Source organism: Salvia miltiorrhiza, chromosome 5 (genome assembly GCF_028751815.1).
Source record: "Salvia miltiorrhiza cultivar Shanhuang (shh) chromosome 5, IMPLAD_Smil_shh, whole genome shotgun sequence".
Lineage (NCBI taxonomy): Eukaryota > Viridiplantae > Streptophyta > Magnoliopsida > Lamiales > Lamiaceae > Salvia > Salvia miltiorrhiza.
In genome coordinates, this window is record NC_080391.1 from 8,700,247 (window position 1) to 8,721,093 (window position 20,847).

The window sequence follows — 20,847 nt, forward strand, 5'->3', positions numbered from 1 at the left end:
ATTAAAAGCCCAGACCCACGAAACCACTATACTATAAAATTCGACAGCCAGCTGAATTTACCTAGTAATTCTTGGCTCTCTCTTTTCTCATTAGAAAGTAGTAAAACCATGAATCTTCAAACTCTATCTCTTCACTACGCCATCTCTCTTTCCCCCCTGAATCCTAATAATTCAACTAGACTCAGTTTGAAATGGTCATCGCGAATGGTTGAACACAAAGCTTTCAAGGTAAGCTCAGTAGTGATGAGACACGATACATGCAGTACTCAAACTCAAACTCAGAAGACAGACCTTCTCCAACTCATTGATGAAACGGAAGAATCGTTGTTTAGGACAGGCAAATACGGCAGGTTTGGAGGAATCTTCGTGCCTGAAACACTAGTCACCTGCCTCAACATGCTCGCATCTGAATTCAACCTTTGCCTGCATGATCCCCACTTTCAGGTTCATATATTAACGACTATATTTTCTGATTCATATCCAAACTATTCATCTACACAGAAATGGCATTATATTTAAGTGACGTTGACTTTAGAGGATTATCATTGATGGATAAAAATAGTAAGCTCAATTCTTTGTTTACTTTGATGAATTGAAATTTTGGGATATTCCAAGGCTCTTGATTATTTCTATCATTTGAATTAGTTTTGCTTGATATTTTTTCCATTGAAATGGTGAAATTTAAGAAATCTTACTCTTAAGGATAAAAATACTCAATCGTGCATTTTATCAATCATGTAATTAGAATTTATGACTAAAATTATTAAATTTAGAGGATGTTTACTTAAATGAATTAGAACTTTGAGATATCCAAAACCTTTGATAATTTCTTTCATTTGAAGTAATTTTGCTTGAGAAAATAATAATCAATCATGAAAAGTTAACGTTATATAGCCGAGATAGGTGTTATACATATTTTTGGTTTGTGAAACTTATAGTAATTATACAGGGGGAGCTCGCGACTGCACTAAGAGATTACGTTGGCCGCGAAACTCCACTATATTTGGCGCAAAGACTCAGCGATCATTACAAGAATAGCAGGGGAGAAGGCCCCGACATTTACCTCAAGAGAGAGGATCTCAACCACGGCGGAGCTCACAAAATCAACAACGCCATCGCTCAGGCCATGCTCGCCAAGCGCATGGGCCGCCAGAGCGTCGTCTCCGCCACCGGCGCCGGCCAGCACGGCGTCGCCACGGCCGCCGCCTGCGCCAAGCTCGATATGGAGTGTACCATATTCATGGGCGACGTGGATATGGCGAAACAGTCCTCCAACGTGCGCTTAATGAAGCACCTTGGCGCACGGGTGAAATCTGTTCAAGGCACGTTCAAGGATGCGACGTCGGAGGCGATACGACAGTGGGTGGGGGATTTGGAGAGGAAGTACTACTTATCCGGGACGGCGGGGGGGCCGCACCCGTGCCCGGCCATGGTTCGGGAGTTCCAGTCGATCATTGGGAAAGAGATAAGGAGACAGGCAATGGAGAAGTGGGGTGGGAAGCCTGACGTTTTGGTGGCTTGTGTGGGGAGTGGTACCAATGCTCTCGGAATGTTTCACGAGTTCGTGAGAGACGAGGATGTCCGGTTGATCGGAGTTGAGGCGGCCGGGACCGGCATAGATGGAGGGCGCCACTCTGCTACTCTTACTAAAGGAGACATAGGTGTGTATCATGGGGCCATGAGCTATTTGCTGCAAGATGATGAGGGCCAGATTATTGGCCCCCATTCCGTCGGTGTTGGGTAAGTAATCCTCACAACCTTTGAATGATTTTGTAAATTTCATAATCAGCTTTTATAGATTGGATTTTTGAAATTGCAGGCTAGAATATCCTGGAGTCAGCCCGGAGCTGAGCTTTCTGAGAGAGATTGGACGAGCAGAGTTTCACACGGTTACGGATGATGAAGCTATTGATGGTGAATTGCCTATTTTTTTGCACCAAATTATGTTTAATTAGATCTATTGTGGCTGTGCTCATTCGTGTAACTGTGTTTGTGCATCGCAGCGTATACACTGTTGTGTCAATTAGAAGGAATATGTCCAGCGCTGGAGGCGGCACACGCACTCGCACATCTTGGAAAACTATGCTCGACCTTGCCCAATGGCACCAAGGTGGTAGTTAACTGCAGCGGCCGTGGTGATAAGGATGTAGAGATGGTGTTTCAGTATCAAGAAGAAAAAAATGGGGGAAGGCTTACCAGTTTGTAGTAGCCCGCCATTTTATTTTATGATTAAGATTAGTAAATGCGATATTTAAATTATTGCATCCTCAGTTATTTTTAATCCAGTGATTAATTTCCTGTTAAGTTAGCCTAGATATTTGAATTTAATGCAATTGCATGTTATGATCGCAATCGAATTATTGAGCCAGTCAATAATTTATAATTTTAGATTTATAACTGACTTAGTAAAGTCAAGTTATTTTTTTTACTTGCAATAGAAATATCATTTCTATGTATTTTCCTTTATCACTCGAGTCGTGGATTTATTTCAGCTTGTGAAGTGAATTAAATCTACAGATTTAATTTAGATTTATTCTACAAGTCACGATGTTAATGGATGAGAAGTCAACAATCAAAATATGAGAATTTTTAGAGTATTTTGTATTTTTAGCAAGACCCGAGATTAATAACATATATAGATTTACCAACAGAGAATGATTTATTTTATTCATCACATCACAACTTTACAACTTATTATTCACTACATCCCTATTTCCTACCTACTACATCAAGAAAACAAACCAAACTTCCTACCTACTACATCAAGAAAAGAAAAGGCATGCGTGTGGGAACAAAATCAGCCATTTTAGTAGACTACTCAAGTATAGCCATTAATGCACTCCTTCAAATAAACATATCAGCAGCAACTCTCTTCCATTTTACTTCCCATTTCCCCTCCATGCTACACTAATGACCCACGAGGAGGAATTCCATTCATTGCTCTACTGCCAAACTTCAGAGTTTATCGTCCCACCGATTCAATCACACAGCAGCCACCCAAACACAAGCATTCGCAGGTAAATACTAAGCTCTCTTATTTTTGAATCCAGTTCGCATATCATCCAACAAGCATGATTAATTAGAAAGGGCAGACTGTGTATAGATGTATATTTGCATAATGGACTTAGCAAAGTCACACACTTATGTAATCTAGAATGAGCTTGAGTTAGTACAGAAAGAACAGCATAATCGGTAGTCACCTAGAACAACCAACAACCTATAAGCTCCCACACAAGTCAATTGCATTGAGAATTTGCATAATCAGTAGCAAAACCACAGCATTTCATAACAAGAGTATAGAATAACCAAGATTTCACGAGCTATGAGAATAGCAGCAAATCGAAGAGCATAATATATGATCGAAAACAGAATATCGTAGGATTGTTGAAGTTAGCTTTTGAGGGGGGAGCCGACTGTCCTGTTTAGTCGAACTCAAGGAAGACGACGACTCCCAACGACCCTCGCCGATTCTGGACCAGCAGCAGCGTGGCTGAACCAAGAGGGGACGACGCCGGGGTTAGACACGGAGACAGCCAACGCCGGATGGAGCTGGCGGAAGCTGAACGGCCGGGGAAGGAGAAGCCGACCGGAGTTGAAAGGGAAGGCCGATCTGATTTTGGGGGAGAAAACCCGTTTGAAACTTCAAGGGAGAATTGGGGCTTTGCTTTTCCTTTGTGGAAGAGACGAGGAGCGAGGCGGGCTGCTGGAGATCAGACCAGCGACCTCGATTCCGGGCAAAGTAGCTGCAACTCCGGGCGGCGGCGTTACCACAGCAGCGGCGACGTCCGGCGATAGAGCTTCCAGGCGTGTCAGGGGCGGCGGCGGTGATTTCCGATTTGGGAGAGCAGGGGCTCGTGCCGGCGACGAGAAGGCGCCGGAGCCGGATTTGGTGGGCTGAGAACGAGAGAGAGAAGAGAGGCGAGGAGGCGTCGGACCTTGGCGCGGCTGTCGACCTCGCCGGATTTCGGAGCAGCGGTAGTTGGCGGCGACTTCGGACGAGCTAACGGCGGCGGCGTTCCTCCAGCAGGCGTTTTGACCACCGATCTCAGACAGCAGCGGCAACAGCAACACCTGTCGGCGGCGGTTGCGCCGGATCCTTCGCGGGTCTCAGGCGGCGGCGGCAGATCGCGTGAGAGGGTGAGATGTGCGTCTGTGTGTGCGTTTCTTTGAAGAGAGAGAGAGATCTGAAATTGTGTGGGTGAGAGAATAGTATGGACCGTGTTTGAGGGAGAAGAAGATGGAGTTGGGCCAATTCTTTGGGCTTTATTTATTTTAGTATTTGGGCTGTGATTTGGGCCTTTTATTAATTCATTTGGGTCTTGTATTTTATTTTCTTTGGGCCAATTCTTTAAATTATGTGGGCTGCAGATTTAATTGATTGGGCCCAGTTTCTTTTATTTTAATTGGGTTGTCTTATGTTGCTCCCAATTGATAATCAGATTTTCTTATTATTTGTTGAGCCCAAGTAGAATCGACTCTAGAATTATTAATTCATTAATTAGACTCAATCATTTCTAATTATGGATTTAATTTAAAACGAGGTTATGAGATTAATAAGCGGTTTAGCAAATCCTAAGATGAGTGGATTGATTTAGATTAATAATTTGATCTCATAAGACGATCTTTGATCGTATAGTTGGATTATTACTAACGGAATATGAGTCATGCATAGTTACTTTACGCATTCTCAATAATTGAGGATTTTTACTCGAGCTATATCTTATTTTATGTTCTCGCAATAAAGGTTAAGGCGAGAGTAAGAGCCAGTTAAGAAGTCATTGAGCTATAGCAAAGTTTGGTAATCAGGTGGGCATTACTTTCATATATATATATCAAATGAATTTAATGTTACATTTGAACAAGATATTTCATTACAAAATCATTGATCTGAAAATTATTTCAATTGTTGTCTTGCCATAAATGTTTCAATTTTAGTATGATATCTATCTGATGTGGCTTTGCCAGTTATATAATCGAATTCGGGTCTTGAGCAGTTGATAGCTATCCTGCCAGGACTAGTGTATGACAAACATGGATTTCGTACCTCAATATTGCATGAATTGTTGTCATTTTCCCCCATAAATTGATTGCTAATATGTGTTTGTATCCCAATTTTGAGTTTTATGAAATCTTGATTGCTTGGTATAGTTTTTGAATATTTTCAGGGAAAATCAAGAGTTGATTGGAGACTTGTGGGAGCATAAGAGTGAAGTACGTCTCGAGAGGAATCCGTGAGCGCGAACGGCGCCGGAATCAGAGCTCGGACGAGGGAGAACGGAGCCGAGGAAGCCAGCTGCGCAGGACCCCACGGCCGCGGCAACCGACCGTGGCTGAAGAAGCCTGAACCGCGGTCCATACCGCGGCCGCGGGCCCGACCGCGGCCTCCTGCGCCCCGAGTACAGAAGGTTTTTGAACATCTCCCGCGGTCCAAGCCGCGGCCGCGGTCCCCGACCGCGGCCTCCTCCCTTTCCAGCCACGTTCCCAACCGCGGTTCGTGCCGCGACCGCGGGGATAAGGCGGGGATCCGCCCTTTGGTGGGCCCAGACGCGAATTTTTACTCCAAAACCCCATTTTTCCCCCTTTTTCTCTCATTCTTCACTACTCATCTTCCCCAACACTCCACACACTAAAACCCTAGCCTCCTTCAACACACCCATTTTTCATCTTCCCCAATTCCTCCACACCAAACCCTAGCCTCCATTACCACATCTTTTTACCAAGATAGAAGGCATTGAAGAGGAGAGAGGATTGAAGCAAGCTTCTCAATAGGATTTGTTCATTCTTTCTCTCTCTTTCATTTATGTTTCTCTTTTCATTGGGTATGTTATTGTTGAACATGATAGGCTAAATTTCTCTTTGATTTTGGGATTAGGCTAGATAATTATTGTAATGGATTGATTATTTGTGCTCAATATAAATCTTGTTTGTTCCTTTGCACATTATCTTTTCAAACCCTTGATTTATTTCTTGTATGGATTGTTGGCCACATTCTATGCATTTCTAATTTGCACTTTGAATCGGGAGAGGATAATTGCAATAGATAAGGTGTTTGAAACATATCAATTCGATAATCGGGAGGTTGAGAGTTGGGTGAGAGTATGTCGATCTTTGTGTGCTTTTGGGAGTTATAGGTTAGAAGTTGACCGGGGACGGTAACTATGACCCGTAATCTACCGTTTTAGTCGTCCGGGAGGGGGCTAGAACTAGTTGGGAGATCACTCTAGATAATTAGGTTCGTCAAGATTAGTATTGAGTTATAATTGAAATCCTTTGCTTAATCATCGATGCCTAGTCCCTAAATCGCCTTAATCATCTTATTAATCCACTTTGCTTATTTGATTTTATTTGTCTTTGAACTTGTTAAGTAATTAGTAGATAATCAAACCAATTACCTCATTGTTTAGTCTAAATAGCTATAGCATAATGACTTAGGATAATCACTAGATTGAACTACCAATCCTTGTGGGATACGACCTTGCTTCCATATATTACAACTACCCGTATACTTGCGGCGTGGTGAAAATAATAGCGAACAAGTTTTTGGCGCCGTTGCCGGGGATTAGTTTAGTTTCTTTGCTTGTGATATTTTGCTTCATTGTGCTAAACTACTTTAGACATTTTACTTGCTTTAACTTTTGTTTTCTATTTTAAGATTGTGATTTGACTCTTTGTTCTTGTTGGTTGATAGGTAGTGTATGAATACAAGGTCTAAAGGTGCACCTCTTATACCCATTAACCTTGAGGTTGAAGCATTTTGCCGACACAACAAAGCAAGAGCAAGAAGAGAGAAAGAAATGGAGGGAAACATGATGGAAAATCAAGAATTGATCCTCCAACTCCAAAGACAATTGGAGGCTATGCAAGGGCGTATCAATGAGCAAGAGGCTCGAAGGAATGCACCACCACCACCACCTATTAGCAATATGTTCCAACCCGTGGTCCAACAAGGGGGAGTGCATGCCCCAAGAATCAATGCCAACAATTTTGAACTCAAGGCGAGTCTCATCAACATGGTGCAACAAAATCAATTTGCCGGTCTTTCTCAAGATGACCCGAATGGACATCTCGGCAATTTCTTGGAGATATGCGATACTATCAAGATAAATGGAGTCCCGGAGGATGCCATTCGACTCCGAATCTTTCCCTTCTCACTAAGGGGCATAGCCAAGACGTGGTATCAATCTTTGGAGATTGGTTCCATCACTACATGGGAGAAAATGGCTCAAAAGTTCCTTATCAAGTTCTTCCCTCCAAGTAAGACAATGAAGATGAAGAAGGACATTGTCCAATTTCATCAATTCGATGGAGAGACCTTCTATGAAGCTTGGGAGAGATTCAAAGAGATGATAAGGAAGTGTCCCAACCATGGTTTGGATCAAAACACCATTATTTGCTCATTCTATACCGGGTGTAGTGGTGAGATGCAAAGAGACATGAATGCATCGGCCAATGGAGCATTGTTGGAGAAGAGCCACGAGGAGGCCGCCCACATCATTGAAAATTTAGCCGCAAATAGCTACCAATTTCCGGGGGAGAGGACTATTTTGAAGAAGGTGGCGGCTACAACAAGCTCGGATCCAATAGCTCTTTTGACGGCTCAATTGACCGCTATGAATAGCAAGATTGATGCTATGTCAATATCAAGAGTAGAACCCGTGGTTGAAGAACAAACTAGCTTTGAGGATGTGAACTACATCAACAACAACAACAACCGAGGCTATGGGAACTTCCGGCCCCAACAACAAGGTGGCTATCAAGGACAAGGGCAATACAATCAAGGGTTTCAAGCAAATCGTCACCCGAATCTTTCCTATGGTAATCCCAATAACTTCTTGCAACCACCGCCCGGATTTGCGGTGAGTGATGGCATGATCAAGGAAGAGAAGAAGCTCAACCTTGAAGAGATCTTAATGAAATTCATAACGGCCACTCAAGCCCACATGACGAGAACCGATGAAAGGTTAGAGGCTCAAGCAACCCAATTGAAAATGCTTGAGATGAAAGTGGGACAAATTGCCGAATCCTTAAGCAACCAACATCAAAAGGGGCAATTTCCGAGTAACACCGTTGTGAATCCAAAAGAACATTGCAAGGCTATCACTATAAGAAGTGGGAAGATACTTGAAGAGTCCAAGATACCTCTGGAAGTCAAGAACAATGATGAGAACATTTCCTCAAAAATGCAAGGCGATAAGGAGAAGGAGAAAGATGTGTACAAGGCACCACCACCTTATTGCCCACCAATTCCATTCCCTCAAAGACTTCAAAAGAAAAATGTGGAGAGTGAGTTCTCTAAATTCCTTGAGATCTTTCGGAAGGTACACATCAACATCCCCCTTGTTGAAGCTTTGCAACAAATGCCCAAGTATGCAAAATTTCTCAAGGAAGTTCTATCCAAGAAGAAGAAATTAGAAGAATTTGAGACGGTCAACCTCACCGAAGAATGTTGTGCCATTCTTCAAAACAAGCTACCCATCAAGATCAAGGATCCCGGGAGCTTTACTATCCCATGTGATGTTGGAAATGGTCGTTTTGGAAAGGCCTTGTGTGATTTGGGAGCAAGCATAATTTGATGCCTCTCTCCATCTTCAACAAGCTTGAAATAGGAACCATTAAGCCAACCACGATTGCTTTGCAAATGGCGGACCGTTCCGTTTCATATCCAAAAGGGATAGTGGAGGATGTCTTGGTGAGGGTTGACAAATTCATTTTTCCGGTGGATTTTGTGGTGTTGGATATGGTTGAGGACAAGGATGTACCTTTGATCCTTGGACGTCCATTCTTGGCGACGGGGAGGGCCCTAATTGATGTTGCAAAGGGCAAGCTCACATTGAGAGTGAATGATGAGAGTGTTACCTTCTCAATCCACAAAGCTCCCAAGCACAAAGATGGGGAAGAAAGAATGAGAGTGGAGGAATGCAAATTGATGCAAGTGATTGAACCTTGCATCAACATGAAAGAAAAATTGAAGGGAGAAAGGAAAGAGGAGGAAGCCCAAGGCTTGGAGTTGAAGCTTCTCCCCACACACTTGAAGTATGCATTCTTTGGTGAGAATGAGATACATCCAATGGGGCAAGACCGTGTACTCCAACTCAAAGAGTTAGATGAGTATCACTCATTTGAGAAGTCAAGCCTCTACAAAGTGAGGACCAAGAGGTTTCATGATAGGATGATCCACAAACGGGAATTTGCACCCGGGGATGAGGTCCTTCTCTTCAATTCCCGCCTTTCACTCTTTCCGGGAAAACTCAAGTCCAAATGGTCGGGCCCATTCCTCATCAACAAGGTCTCCCCCAATGGAGCTATTGAATTGAAGGGCAACGATGGACGCACTTTTGTGGTGAATGGCCAACGCATTAAGGCATACTTTCGAGCCGAGCCACGAGAGAAAGTGTCCGTCATCATTCTCGCCGAACCAAAGACATGACACCATCATGAAGACGTCGAGCTCACGACGTTAAACTAAGCGCTAGTTGGGAGGCACCCCAACAAGGTATCTTTAATTTTTGCAAGTTCAATAAACACACATATACATAGGTATTATATATTCATCTATGTATATATTTTTATGTGTGTGATTTCTTTTGTTTGGAGTTTAATTCCCTTTATCATAAAAAAAAAAAAAAAAAAAAAAGGGAGAGTTGAAGGGGTGAAACTTGAAAAAGGCATGCAAAATCGGATTTTTTTGGTGTTGGGCTCGCCCAGGGCGGCCGCGACCAGGCCCACGGCCGTGGGCCCTGCCCACTACCCCTTTCACGCTGCGCCCAGTACGCCCGCGGTCCCGCCCGCGGCCGCGGGTCCGACCGCGGCTCATGTCGAGCGGAGTCCAGAGAGTTTTGGGCGAGGGACCGCGGTCCGGACCGCGGCCGCGGGTCCGACCGCGGGTCCCCTGCCCGTCCGTTGACCGCTTTGACCGACTGTTTTCACCCCAAAAATACAAATTTTTCACTCTTTCACTTCACTTTTCACCCATTTTACACACACCCACGAAATTACACTCTTTTCTTCTCCACTTTCACTTCCAAATCCAACTTCAAGGTATGTTTTACTTGCTCTCATTCCTTCATTTATGCATTCTAAGCATGATTTAGAAGATTTTTACCGATTATTTTGTGATATTTTGCCTTCTACATGTTTGTATGCAATTATGGCTCAAAATTAGGATTTTTCCTACATTGTGCTACATTGTTGAATTGATGCTTTTAATTGCTTATATACATGTCTAGGATGATGGGTCTTTTATTTATTTGCAATTTAATCGGTGAATTTATGCTTAATTGACGTTTTTTTGCTTGAGAATTTGCTTGTGTTGAGTGTGGATAAATGCCTAAGTTTGGGGGGATATTTTTGGTGATTGTGGACTTGATATTGATGCTATGTGTGTTTTGAGATGAGTTGTGATAAGGTGATGAAATTATGATGCTTTTAGAATAAGAATTCACCCTTTTTCCGGGTTAATTTGTTTAGTTCAATATGTTAGTTGTTTGTTGTGTTTTTGTTGAAGTGTCTTTATCTTTGTTTTGTCTTTGTAAAATAAAAACTCACTTTTGATTTTGTAGGCACCTTTTGCTATGGCCCCACGATTGACTAGAGGGAAGGGCAAAGAAAAAGCGTCTAGCTCACGCGCCGCGGCACAAGAGGACATCATTACGACACGCCAACCTCAATTTTATGGCATTGAGCTTCCAAACCGAGCCGCTCGTGAAAAGTGGGAGCAACTAAGCGCCCTCCCTCAACGGCAATGTCGCTACATTTGCTCGGATACCATTGAAGCAATGGGCATAGCCAATGATGTGTGGACCTTGGCGGACCAAGGCGGATGGCGGAGGGCCGTCACCGGCGGGTGGTTAAGCTATCGAGGGCTCACCTTGGAGTTTCTCTCCACGTTTACCCTCCAAAAGGAGAATGGAGCTCCATCTCGAATTACTTTTCAACTTGGGGGTGAGCCCCGGGAGCTAACAATCGATGAACTGGACGACTTGATGGGTTGTCCGCGAAGCGGGCCTTATGTGGGAGAACTCGAATTCAATGCCCAATCCAGTTGGTCTTTGATGACCCGGGGCGAAGTGGATGAGGTCGCCTACTATGACTCCAAGAAGGCAAAGGCAAGCTCGCTCCGTAACCCGGTGATCCGCCTACTCCAACGAGCATTTGGATTCACATTCCTCGCTCGAGAGAACGTAGGTTTTTGCCGTGCAAATGAGCTTTTGCTCATTCGGCGAGCTCTCGCCCGTCGCTCGTTGTCCATTGGTTGCCTCCTTGCGGACCAATTTGCTTCCCAAGCCCGCATCACAAGCGGGAAGATTTGTATTGGGGGGATGATCACCCCCATAGCGGGGCGTTTTAATATTGACATCACCGAGGAGCCAATCTCCCAAGACATCCTCCTGGACCGGCGTTGCCTCGTGCAAAATCATTTCCTCGCCGCCGGTCCCCGCTTGCTTTGGGTTCTCAAGGAGTACAACCATTTGGTGTACTTCCCTTTGCCCAATCCGGCTCTCACCACCATCTTGGGCCCCGGCGAAGCAACCAACCTTGGCTTGAAAGAAGCCGCCCACCTCGCCTCCATCATTCCAAATCTCCATGCCGCTCAACACGCCCCCGAGGGCGAGGAGGAAGAACAAGCATATGAACAAGGTGGTGCGATACCTCAACCACCCCCGGCGTATCCGGGATGGGGTGCCGGATTTGAGGATAGGATGATGGGCCGCTTCGACACCTTCCAAGCCGCCAATATAGCCCGTTTTGATGCAATTCAAGAAGAGCAAAGAAGGCATTACGAAGCCTTCTTGAAATATCAAGAGGAGGAGCGGCGCCGCTATGATGAGCACATGCGCCACTTCCACACCTTCCATGGCCCCTTTCCGCCGCCGTAGCCGTGCCCGTCCCCGTTGTGAGTTCGAGACAACTTCTCCTTCTCTTTTCCTCCAACCTCATTTCCACTTTGTGTGAAATAAGTTTGGGGGGGAGGGGGAAGATGGATTAGTTGTCTCGTTTATCTTGTGTTTCTTGCATGTTTTGGTTTTATCTTGTTTTTGTTGTTGTTTTGAATAATTGGATGTGTTTCTTGCATGTTTTGGTTTTATCTTGTTTTTGTTGTTGTTTTGAATAATTGGAAGATTGAGACTTTTTGATGTTTTGGTTTGTGTTGGGATAATTGTAGCAAATTTTGTGAGGATGAATTGTTTGTTATTGGGCTTATGATATGATTGCGTTTTTGAAAAGAAATTGTTTTGTGTCACTTGTTGATTTTGCATGTCGGGTTTGAACTCGTGACGATGAGCTAAATGTTATACCTCCAAGAACTTGAAAAAGAAAATGAGCTTGTGAGAATTGAGCCTTTGATTGTCATACATTTACAATCTCATTTTGTTCTTGAGTGTAAATCATTTGAGCATGTGTGTTGATCTCTAGAACTTGCCATGAGTCCTCTCTTGAAAATAAAAGTAGATGTGTTGTTAATATTGAAGTGATTTAAGGCCATCCTTGTTAGCCACTTGACTTAAATTGTGTCCAAATTCTCATGCTATCCTAGTTTACCATCTTTGTGCCTTATAGCCTTTCTTTGAATTAACCAATGATGGGTAGAACTTAGATTGTTAGTGGTTACTTTGATGAAAATGTATGAGAAATGATTGAAATTACTTGTCTAACTTTGATTGAGTGAAAATCACTAGTCCCCTATGAGCTCCAAAAGAAAAGAAAAGAAAAAGAAAAGCAAAAAAAAAAAAATGTTGAATAAAAGAGCATAAAGGGGAGTGATTTGCCTTTTGAATCATATCATGATAAGTATCACTAAGGGTGAAAAGAAGAAATGTGGGGATATTGGTTTTTGATTGATTAAAAAAGAGAAATGGTGAATTTGACTTGTTCATTGTAATTGTTAGATTGTGGAATATGAGTCATTTGCCTAAAAACACCTCACCTCACCAAAGAGCCCTCATTACAACCTTATGAAAGCCCTTGTTGATCATTATTTATAACACATTGAAGTATAGAGAGTTAGGATAAATGGCAAGCCTATGGTAGATTGCATGCATGGTTCAATTTGAGTGCAAACACGTCCAATCTAAACACTTGAGAGTTGAGTGCATCATTGAAACATCCACCTTTGTGAGGATTCAAGTTTGGAGGCTATAATGTTGAACTCATTATCGCTTGTGACTTCTTGGAATGCATTTCTACTTGTGATACACTTTTGAAATATTTTTGAAAAATTTGAAGCCCTTGAGATGACACCAATTCATTCTCACATGTTTGTTATCTTTTATTTCTCTTCTTTTTGTCGTTTGGGGACAAACAACGCTTTAAGTTTGGGGGGTTGACAAACATGGATTTCGTACCTCAATATTGCATGAATTGTTGTCATTTTCCCCCATAAATTGATTGCTAATATGTGTTTGTATCCCAATTTTGAGTTTTATGAAATCTTGATTGCTTGGTATAGTTTTTGAATATTTTCAGGGAAAATCAAGAGTTGATTGGAGACTTGTGGGAGCATAAGAGTGAAGTACGTCTCGAGAGGAATCCGTGAGCGCGAACGGCGCCGGAATCAGAGCTCGGACGAGGGAGAACGGAGCCGAGGAAGCCAGCTGCGCAGGACCCCACGGCCGCGGCAACCGACCGTGGCTGAAGAAGCCTGAACCGCGGTCCATACCGCGGCCGCGGGCCCGACCGCGGCCTCCTGCGCCCCGAGTACAGAAGGTTTTTGAACATCTCCCGCGGTCCAAGCCGCGGCCGCGGTCCCCGACCGCGGCCTCCTCCCTTTCCAGCCACGTTCCCAACCGCGGTTCGTGCCGCGACCGCGGGGATAAGGCGGGGATCCGCCCTTTGGTGGGCCCAGACGTGAATTTTTACTCCAAAACCCCATTTTTCCCCCTTTTTCTCTCATTCTTCACTACTCATCTTCCCCAACACTCCACACACTAAAACCCTAGCCTCCTTCAACACACCCATTTTCCATCTTCCCCAATTCCTCCACACCAAACCCTAGCCTCCATTACCACATGTTTTTACCAAGATAGAAGGCATTGAAGAGGAGAGAGGATTGAAGCAAGCTTCTCAATAGGATTTGTTCATTCTTTCTCTCTCTTTCATTTATGTTTCTCTTTTCATTGGGTATGTTATTGTTGAACATGATAGGCTAAATTTCTCTTTGATTTTGGGATTAGGCTAGATGATTATTGTAATGGATTGATTATTTGTGCTCAATATAAATCTTGTTTGTTCCTTTGCACATTATCTTTTCAAACCCTTGATTTATTTCTTGTATGGATTGTTGGCCACATTCTATGCATTTCTAATTTGCACTTTGAATCGGGAGAGGATAATTGCAATAGATAAGGTGTTTGAAACATATCAATTCGATAATCGGGAGGTTGAGAGTTGGGTGAGAGTATGTCGATCTTTGTGTGCTTTTGGGAGTTATAGGTTAGAAGTTGACCGGGGACGGTAACTATGACCCGTAATCTACCGTTTTAGTCGTCCGGGAGGGGGCTAGAACTAGTTGGGAGATCACTCTAGATAATTAGGTTCGTCAAGATTAGTATTGAGTTATAATTGAAATCCTTTGCTTAATCATCGATGCCTAGTCCCTAAATCGCCTTAATCATCTTATTAATCCACTTTGCTTATTTGATTTTATTTGTCTTTGAACTTGTTAAGTAATTAGTAGATAATCAAACCAATTACCTCATTGTTTAGTCTAAATAGCTATAGCATAATGACTTAGGATAATCACTAGATTGAACTACCAATCCTTGTGGGATACGACCTTGCTTCCATATATTACAACTACCCGTATACTTGCGGCGTGGTGAAAATAATAGCGAACAGTGTACACCAGTGACCGTGAGTCATCTAGCGGGTTGGCCGGTCAAGTGACCGTGAGAGGTGGCCACCTCTCCGGCACAAAGTTCCAGATATGATAGATTACAAGAGAACTTAGACTGCAGACGAACTTTAAGAATCACAAATGAATTTAGTAAGCTTGGGCCTTTTAGCGAAAAACTCCCTTGCTGTACTGTTTATGATGGCATGACAATTTACAGTTTTGAAGCATGTATTTTTATACTTAGGCATACGTGCCACTGAGTACTTTTGTACTCAAGCCCTGCATATATTTCTAAATGTGCAGATTGAGCAGTTGCCGATGGTGATGAAGTGACGAGCGGGACTCTTTTGTCTTATTATGTATTAATGAACTCTAGGGATACATGTCTTCATACATGTAATCAGAACCTTATTCCGCTGCGTACTCAGAAGTTTTATGTTATTTTGGCTAAGTCGGAGTTATCCGAACTTACTAGTTATTTGAGTCTATACGACTAAACCTCCGTTATATTATAAATATCCCTTTTATAAAAAAATGATGATGAAATGCGATCCATCCTTGTTTGATATTCCCCCTTTCTACCCCGCTCCTAATCTCCCTCCATTAGTCACGGTTTCCCCGGCTTAATTATCCTTAATTAGGGCCGGTCGTGACACAGTTCCACTTCCTGATAGGAAGAAGCATCATAGCAACTAATGTACCATTTGTAAATACTCAAAAAAGAAAAGTGATAGTGAGTTTCTATAAAGAAAGGTGCAAACAAACTAATGCTGAAATGCCTCCATCTATGTTTCAAGCGCATGCTCAAATTTAATCAATACAGAGGCACAGTCAGTCTTATACTTCCAAGTCCTAAACCACTTCAAATGTATGTAGTAATATGTAACTGACAGTAAACATATTAGAATTCAAACAAATTTGAACAAGTGATGTCAAAGACTCCCGAGATCTCATAAAGATTGAATCCAACTTCCTATTATGTGCATCACCAGAACATCATTGAAATGTTTTTGGACTAGTAAAAAAATTCTAACAGACATCGACCAAGCTGAGAACCAAAAACTCTCACTCTGACAAGAAGACAGTGAGAATGGCATGGAAACTTTACAGCACAAACCAAATGACATGAGATTTAACTGTGCATCTACTTTCATTTGCCACGATAAAGGAAATTCCAATAAATCTCCTCAAGTTTCAGAAAGCAGTCATCATATAAACCAAAATGTGCACAAGGGAAGACCAATCTAGTGTGTCTACTTCAAAGGGCAACACATCCCAGCAACTAACACAAAAAATGATGAATCTGAATAGCTTACAGTACCCTGCGGCTGCCTACAGGAATGATTTGTTAAGAGAAGCATATATAAAAAGAAACAAGATCGACACAGCTGCAATCAATTTTCTAATGCTTTCATTCCATAATGAAGGACCAATGTATTCCATCCTAGGAAGCACCCGTACGTTTTTCAGCCTAGCGTCCGAGTATTAATACCCTTAAAATACCAATACGAAAAAATACGCCTAAAATACGTATTAAATACGTTTTTTTCGTATTTTTTGTTTACCTTACTTTTAGGGTTGGGAAATACGTATTTAATACATTTCGGAGACGTTTTTGACCCAAAAATACGTTTGACTAGATTTAAAAAAAAAAAAAAACAGATAACCCTAACCTGCGTAAACCTTCACCCTCACTCTCATTTCTCTCGCAACCCTTCACCCACCCTGCGCAAGAAGACAAGGCAGCGCCTTTCTCCGCCACCGGTCTGGACCGCCGCCGCCGCCGCCTTCTGGACTGCCGTGAACCGCCGTGCCGCCGCTGCTCTAGGACCAATTCGTGGTATGTTTAGTTAGAAACTTAGAATTGCTCAGATTATCCAATTCGTGGTATTTTTGGGGATTGAATCTTTGATTTGTGTGAGGTTGGGTGAGTGGGTTAATTAATAATTGATTGTTTATTGGTATTGGGGTATATTGGCGGTAGGTTTGATATTGGGCTGGTTGACAGATGCTCTAATTAGGCTAATTTTGTGTAGATTATTTATTGGGTGGCAGATTATTTGTGAATTGGAATGAGGTTGGCTGTGGGTATATTGGGGGTGAATTAGGCAGAGAGTTTATTTTGTGCATAGAGTTTAATTTTGTTATTTATTTGCTTGGGCAGCGAGTATAATGGCCACCAATACTTCATCATCGGCATCTCTTACATCACCATCACCTTCGAGTTCAAATGCCGAACGTGAACGTAAGCCTTTATGGAGATCTTTGGTGGGATAAGGTTGATTACATACTTTCTTTTACGGCTCCTATATATGACATGCTTCGAGCATGTGACACCGATAAGCCGTGTCTTCACTTGGTCTACGACTTGTGGGATACAATGATAGAAAAAGTGAAGGCTGCAATATACAAGCATGAAAGAATCCAAGCTCAAGATTCATCTCCTTTCTATGAAGTGGTCCATACCATCTTGGTAAGTCGATGGAACAAAAACAACACCCCTCTCCACTGTTTGGCCCATTCCCTAAATCCAAGGTATCAACTGTAATTTAATTTATCTACAATTAAGTTAGTCTTATTATTAGTTTATTAATACAAAGTTTTCCTTTCTTAGATATTATAGTGATCAGTGGCTTTCAGAAGACACCTCTCGAGTCCCTCCACATAGGGATAATGAAGTTGCAAAGGAGAGGCAGAAATGTTTGAAGAAGTACTTTCCAGATATTGCTCAAAGAATGATTGTGATAAGGGAGTTTGCTAACTTTTCTAGCATGGCAGATGATTTTGCTGATTCTGACTCAATTGAGCAACGCTACGAGTTGGACCCTAAGAGTTGGTGGGTGACATATGGTCCAAGTGCTCCGATACTTCAAAGTTTAGCTTTGAAACTCCTTGTCCAACCTTCATCTTCTTCATGTGCCGAAAGGAATTGGAGCACATACTCTTTCATTCACTCGTTAAGAAGGAACAAATTGGCTCCCCAACGTGCTGAAGATTTGGTTTACATTCATAGCAATCTTCGTTTGCTATCTAGAAGAACTCTTGAATACTCTAAAGGAGAGACAAAGTTGTGGGATATTGGAGGAGACAACTTTGGTACACTTCAGGATGTTGGAGATCTAGAGATTGCGGAGTTATCACTTGATGAGCCGGAGTTAGAGAGTGTTGTGTTCACTTAAGAGGGCAGTGGTGATATACCAGATGGGGAAGAGGATGAGGATGAGGAAGCTTTCATGACTTAGTAGCTTGTTAGTTGTTAGTGTGTATTGAATTGGAACTGACTTTATTTAGTAATATTTGTGTGTTTTATTTGGATTTGTGAACTAACTTCTAAGTTTTAACTTAGAATTAAGTAGTTATTTGCTCTATTTGGTTATGAATGAGTTTCTATGATATATATATATATATATATATATATATATATATATATATACTAATATTATTTATAAAAAAATTAAAAAAACTAAAACATATTTTTAACGTATTCGTATTGTGATTTTTGGGATATTGACGTATTTTCGTACTCGTCTCGTATCGTATTCGTATTTCGTATTCGTACCGGTGCTTCCTATTCCATCAGATAGAAACACTTCATATTAAAAAAATGCCCTCTACTCTTAAGCACAAAATAGGATCAAACTACCAGCAACCGTGTGCCGAACAATACTTACTCCAACCAAGGTTCTACTATGAAGTTCAAACATACATATTGAAATATAGTAGACATGAAATTAAACCAATGTGCCCATATATGTACAACCTTGCATCACCAAAACAACTATGTCCCTGCAGTTGGCAATGCAGCCATGAATGAGTTGTAAGATGATTCCAGGTCGAAGTGCAGCTGTCGAGCCTGCTGCTCAGTAAGCTCATCTGCAGCACCCATTTTTGATAACCTGGCAATCCAGTCTCTCATCTTGGTCTTCCCCTCAAAATCAGGTGGCAATATAGCAAGCTTATTGAGAGAAGCAGAGAGATCAGACAACAACGGGTGGACCTGATCAACTGCAACCATGTTTAGTTTCAAGGAGTCCATAGCAGTAATAAAATTCTGTACACACTCGGCCACAATGGCAGCCGATGTAGTATTTGATGTCGCAGCAGCCGCCCTGTGCTCAACGGTTGCAGGAACCCCTGATGTCACAAGGCGGTTTATGGCTGCAGGACAATCCATCTTGTAAGTATCATGAAACCTCTCAATGCTAGGTACAATGTCTTTCAACGTGGAAGACAGCGTTTTGAAATGGGCAATCAACTTTTGGCATTCAATTTCATACTCGGCAGGAGATATTACATCCCGCACATAAGCTTTCTCAAGCTTCTCTGTTGCCTTTATAATCGCAAAGAGCTCGGCGAAATTGTCGTACATCTCCCTTTCGCGCTTGTCGTTCCATAGCTTAACCTCCATCTATTATAAATATATATATTTATATATATATATATATATGTATGTAGATATCGGATTGGAGAAGAGAATGGGACACCCGCAAAAAAAGCACTCTTACCACTGCAAGCGAAAAGCCCAAACATCAGATTCATAATACTCAATATAATGCCACTTATTCCCAAAAGAAAACAATTACATGCTCGAAACAGTAGACGAATCACAATTAAAGATATCCCCTATTTGCAGGTTGCAACTTACTAACAGAAAGAGTAAAAGCGAATCGACAAGCGCAGATTTCTACTAAACTAAAAAATTCGTTACAATATTCATATCAGATCAATGAAATAACAAGTATGCACTCAAAACATATACTTATTAAAAAGGTCAGTAGATTCGAAAACCCTATATTCATCGCATGAATCGAGCTACACAGCCCCACATTTTCATAGGATTGATAAATCCGACGAAGAAACAAATCGTCGGCAAGAAACTGCATAATATTCTTCCACAAAACGATTAAAACAGATCTAATCATACCTCAGTACATCGGTTCCACCGGAAGAACCATAGCATAACAAATAAAATTCCAACAAATTAAAATACACAGCAAAGTTACAAGGGGGAGAATATCTCTAGAGAGAGATAGAAGCCCTTACAGAGAAAGAAGACGCGCTTTGAATTATGGGAAGAGTGAGAGCAGGTTGTCTGCCAGTCTGAGTGAGATTGCGTGTGGGGTTTATTTCAGAATAAATTATTCATAGTCGTCTATTCCCCTCTATTCTTTTGCTTCCTCTTTTTTCTTCAACAACTTGTCGAGACATCATTATTCATAAATCGGACGAACTAATAAAAATAAAATTAGTAGCAATTAACAAAGCAATTAAACTCCATCTACGATTATTATCTCAATTTTCTGGAGTACTTAAAACAGGAAAAAATAAATAGATTTAATCTATAACGGTATTGATTATTAAATAAAAAGGTTTACTTATTTGGATGTATTGTCGGCCGTAACATGTCTCAACTGTTCGGTAAATACTAATGCTGGACCGCAGTCCAAAGAAAATACTAACGCTGGATACATTCGAAAATGGACCATGGGTGTGATAATTTGATCCGGTCCAACTCGTAAGGCCCATTTATAAGACCATATATAATGATCGCTAGTTTCGAGTGATCAACCGGTGACAGTAATCAGAAAAAAATTATAAAAAGAAAAATCATTGCAAATACTCCCTCCGTCCCAATAATGAAGTCCCCTTTCTTTTGGACACGGGTATTTAGGAGAGTTAAAATAGATGTAAAAATAGTAGGGACCACATAATTAGTGCTTTAGTTATTATTATTTTATTAACTAATTAAATTGACTATTGACTAATACACAACAATAATCAGTTGCGGCAGCCCATCTTCTCTGCCATTCTCACTCTCTCTTTTCTCAAACCATTCTCCACTGCCCCACCACCTATTGCGGCAGTCCAAATCCCCGCCCAATGCTGAGGCTCAAACAACAACAATAATCCCCAACAATAATCAGTTGTGGTGGGTGTTTTGTAGAGAAGAACAAGGTGGACGGTGGATGGTGGACGGCGGCAGATCTTTTTATTTTTACCTCTGACCTTGCGCC

The 20,847-nt window shown here is 41.9% G+C and overlaps 3 protein-coding genes and 1 non-coding gene across 5 annotated transcripts; 2 read left to right on the forward strand and 2 right to left on the reverse strand.

Annotated features, from left to right (window-relative positions):
* LOC130985750 (tryptophan synthase beta chain 1-like) lies at nucleotides 1-15,759 on the forward strand. Its single transcript, XM_057908858.1, has 5 exons — nucleotides 1-444; nucleotides 950-1,740; nucleotides 1,820-1,914; nucleotides 2,004-2,196; nucleotides 15,489-15,759. Exons 1-5 carry the CDS (start codon nucleotides 109-111, stop codon nucleotides 15,502-15,504), a joined length of 1,431 nt encoding a protein of 476 aa, XP_057764841.1. The 5' UTR covers nucleotides 1-108; the 3' UTR covers nucleotides 15,505-15,759.
* On the reverse strand, nucleotides 7,266-7,372 carry LOC130987297 (small nucleolar RNA R71). The gene has a single exon (XR_009089686.1). It is a non-coding gene; the product is annotated as a small nucleolar RNA R71 (small nucleolar RNA).
* A 1,347-nt stretch (nucleotides 15,760-17,106) lies between the features above and the next one.
* On the forward strand, nucleotides 17,107-18,209 carry LOC130985765 (uncharacterized). The gene is made up of 2 exons (XM_057908884.1): nucleotides 17,107-17,368; nucleotides 17,448-18,209. The coding sequence occupies exons 1-2, from the start codon at nucleotides 17,151-17,153 to the stop codon at nucleotides 18,010-18,012; spliced, it is 783 nt and encodes a 260-aa protein (XP_057764867.1). The 5' UTR covers nucleotides 17,107-17,150; the 3' UTR covers nucleotides 18,013-18,209.
* Nucleotides 18,210-18,402: 193 nt separating this feature from the next.
* Nucleotides 18,403-20,037, reverse strand: LOC130985767 (vacuolar protein sorting-associated protein 28 homolog 2). 2 transcript variants are annotated; one of them, XM_057908888.1, is made up of 2 exons: nucleotides 19,877-20,037; nucleotides 18,403-19,340 (listed from the first exon to the last, which is right to left on the reverse strand). In XM_057908888.1, the coding sequence occupies exon 2, from the start codon at nucleotides 19,239-19,241 to the stop codon at nucleotides 18,612-18,614; it is 630 nt and encodes a 209-aa protein (XP_057764871.1). In that variant the 5' UTR covers nucleotides 19,242-19,340; nucleotides 19,877-20,037; the 3' UTR covers nucleotides 18,403-18,611. The 2 variants fall into 2 exon arrangements, with proteins under 2 accessions (XP_057764871.1, XP_057764870.1); XM_057908887.1 differs by having other exon boundaries at nucleotides 19,758-19,931.
* Nucleotides 20,038-20,847: the final 810 nt, after the last annotated feature.

Bases quoted from the DNA above. Each gene is read 5' to 3' on its own strand.
- LOC130985750 (XM_057908858.1), top strand. From the start codon at position 109: ATGAATCTTCAAACTCTATCTCTTCACTACGCCATCTCTCTTTCCCCC. The intron at 445-949 runs GTTCATATATTA...GTAATTATACAG, and splicing joins TGCATGATCCCCACTTTCAG to GGGGAGCTCGCGACTGCACT. The intron at 1,741-1,819 runs GTAAGTAATCCT...TTGAAATTGCAG, and splicing joins CCCCATTCCGTCGGTGTTGG to GCTAGAATATCCTGGAGTCA.
- LOC130985765 (XM_057908884.1), top strand. From the start codon at position 17,151: ATGCTTCGAGCATGTGACACCGATAAGCCGTGTCTTCACTTGGTCTAC. The intron at 17,369-17,447 runs GTATCAACTGTA...TTCCTTTCTTAG, and splicing joins GCCCATTCCCTAAATCCAAG to ATATTATAGTGATCAGTGGC.
- LOC130985767 (XM_057908888.1), bottom strand. From the start codon at position 19,241: ATGGAGGTTAAGCTATGGAACGACAAGCGCGAAAGGGAGATGTACGAC.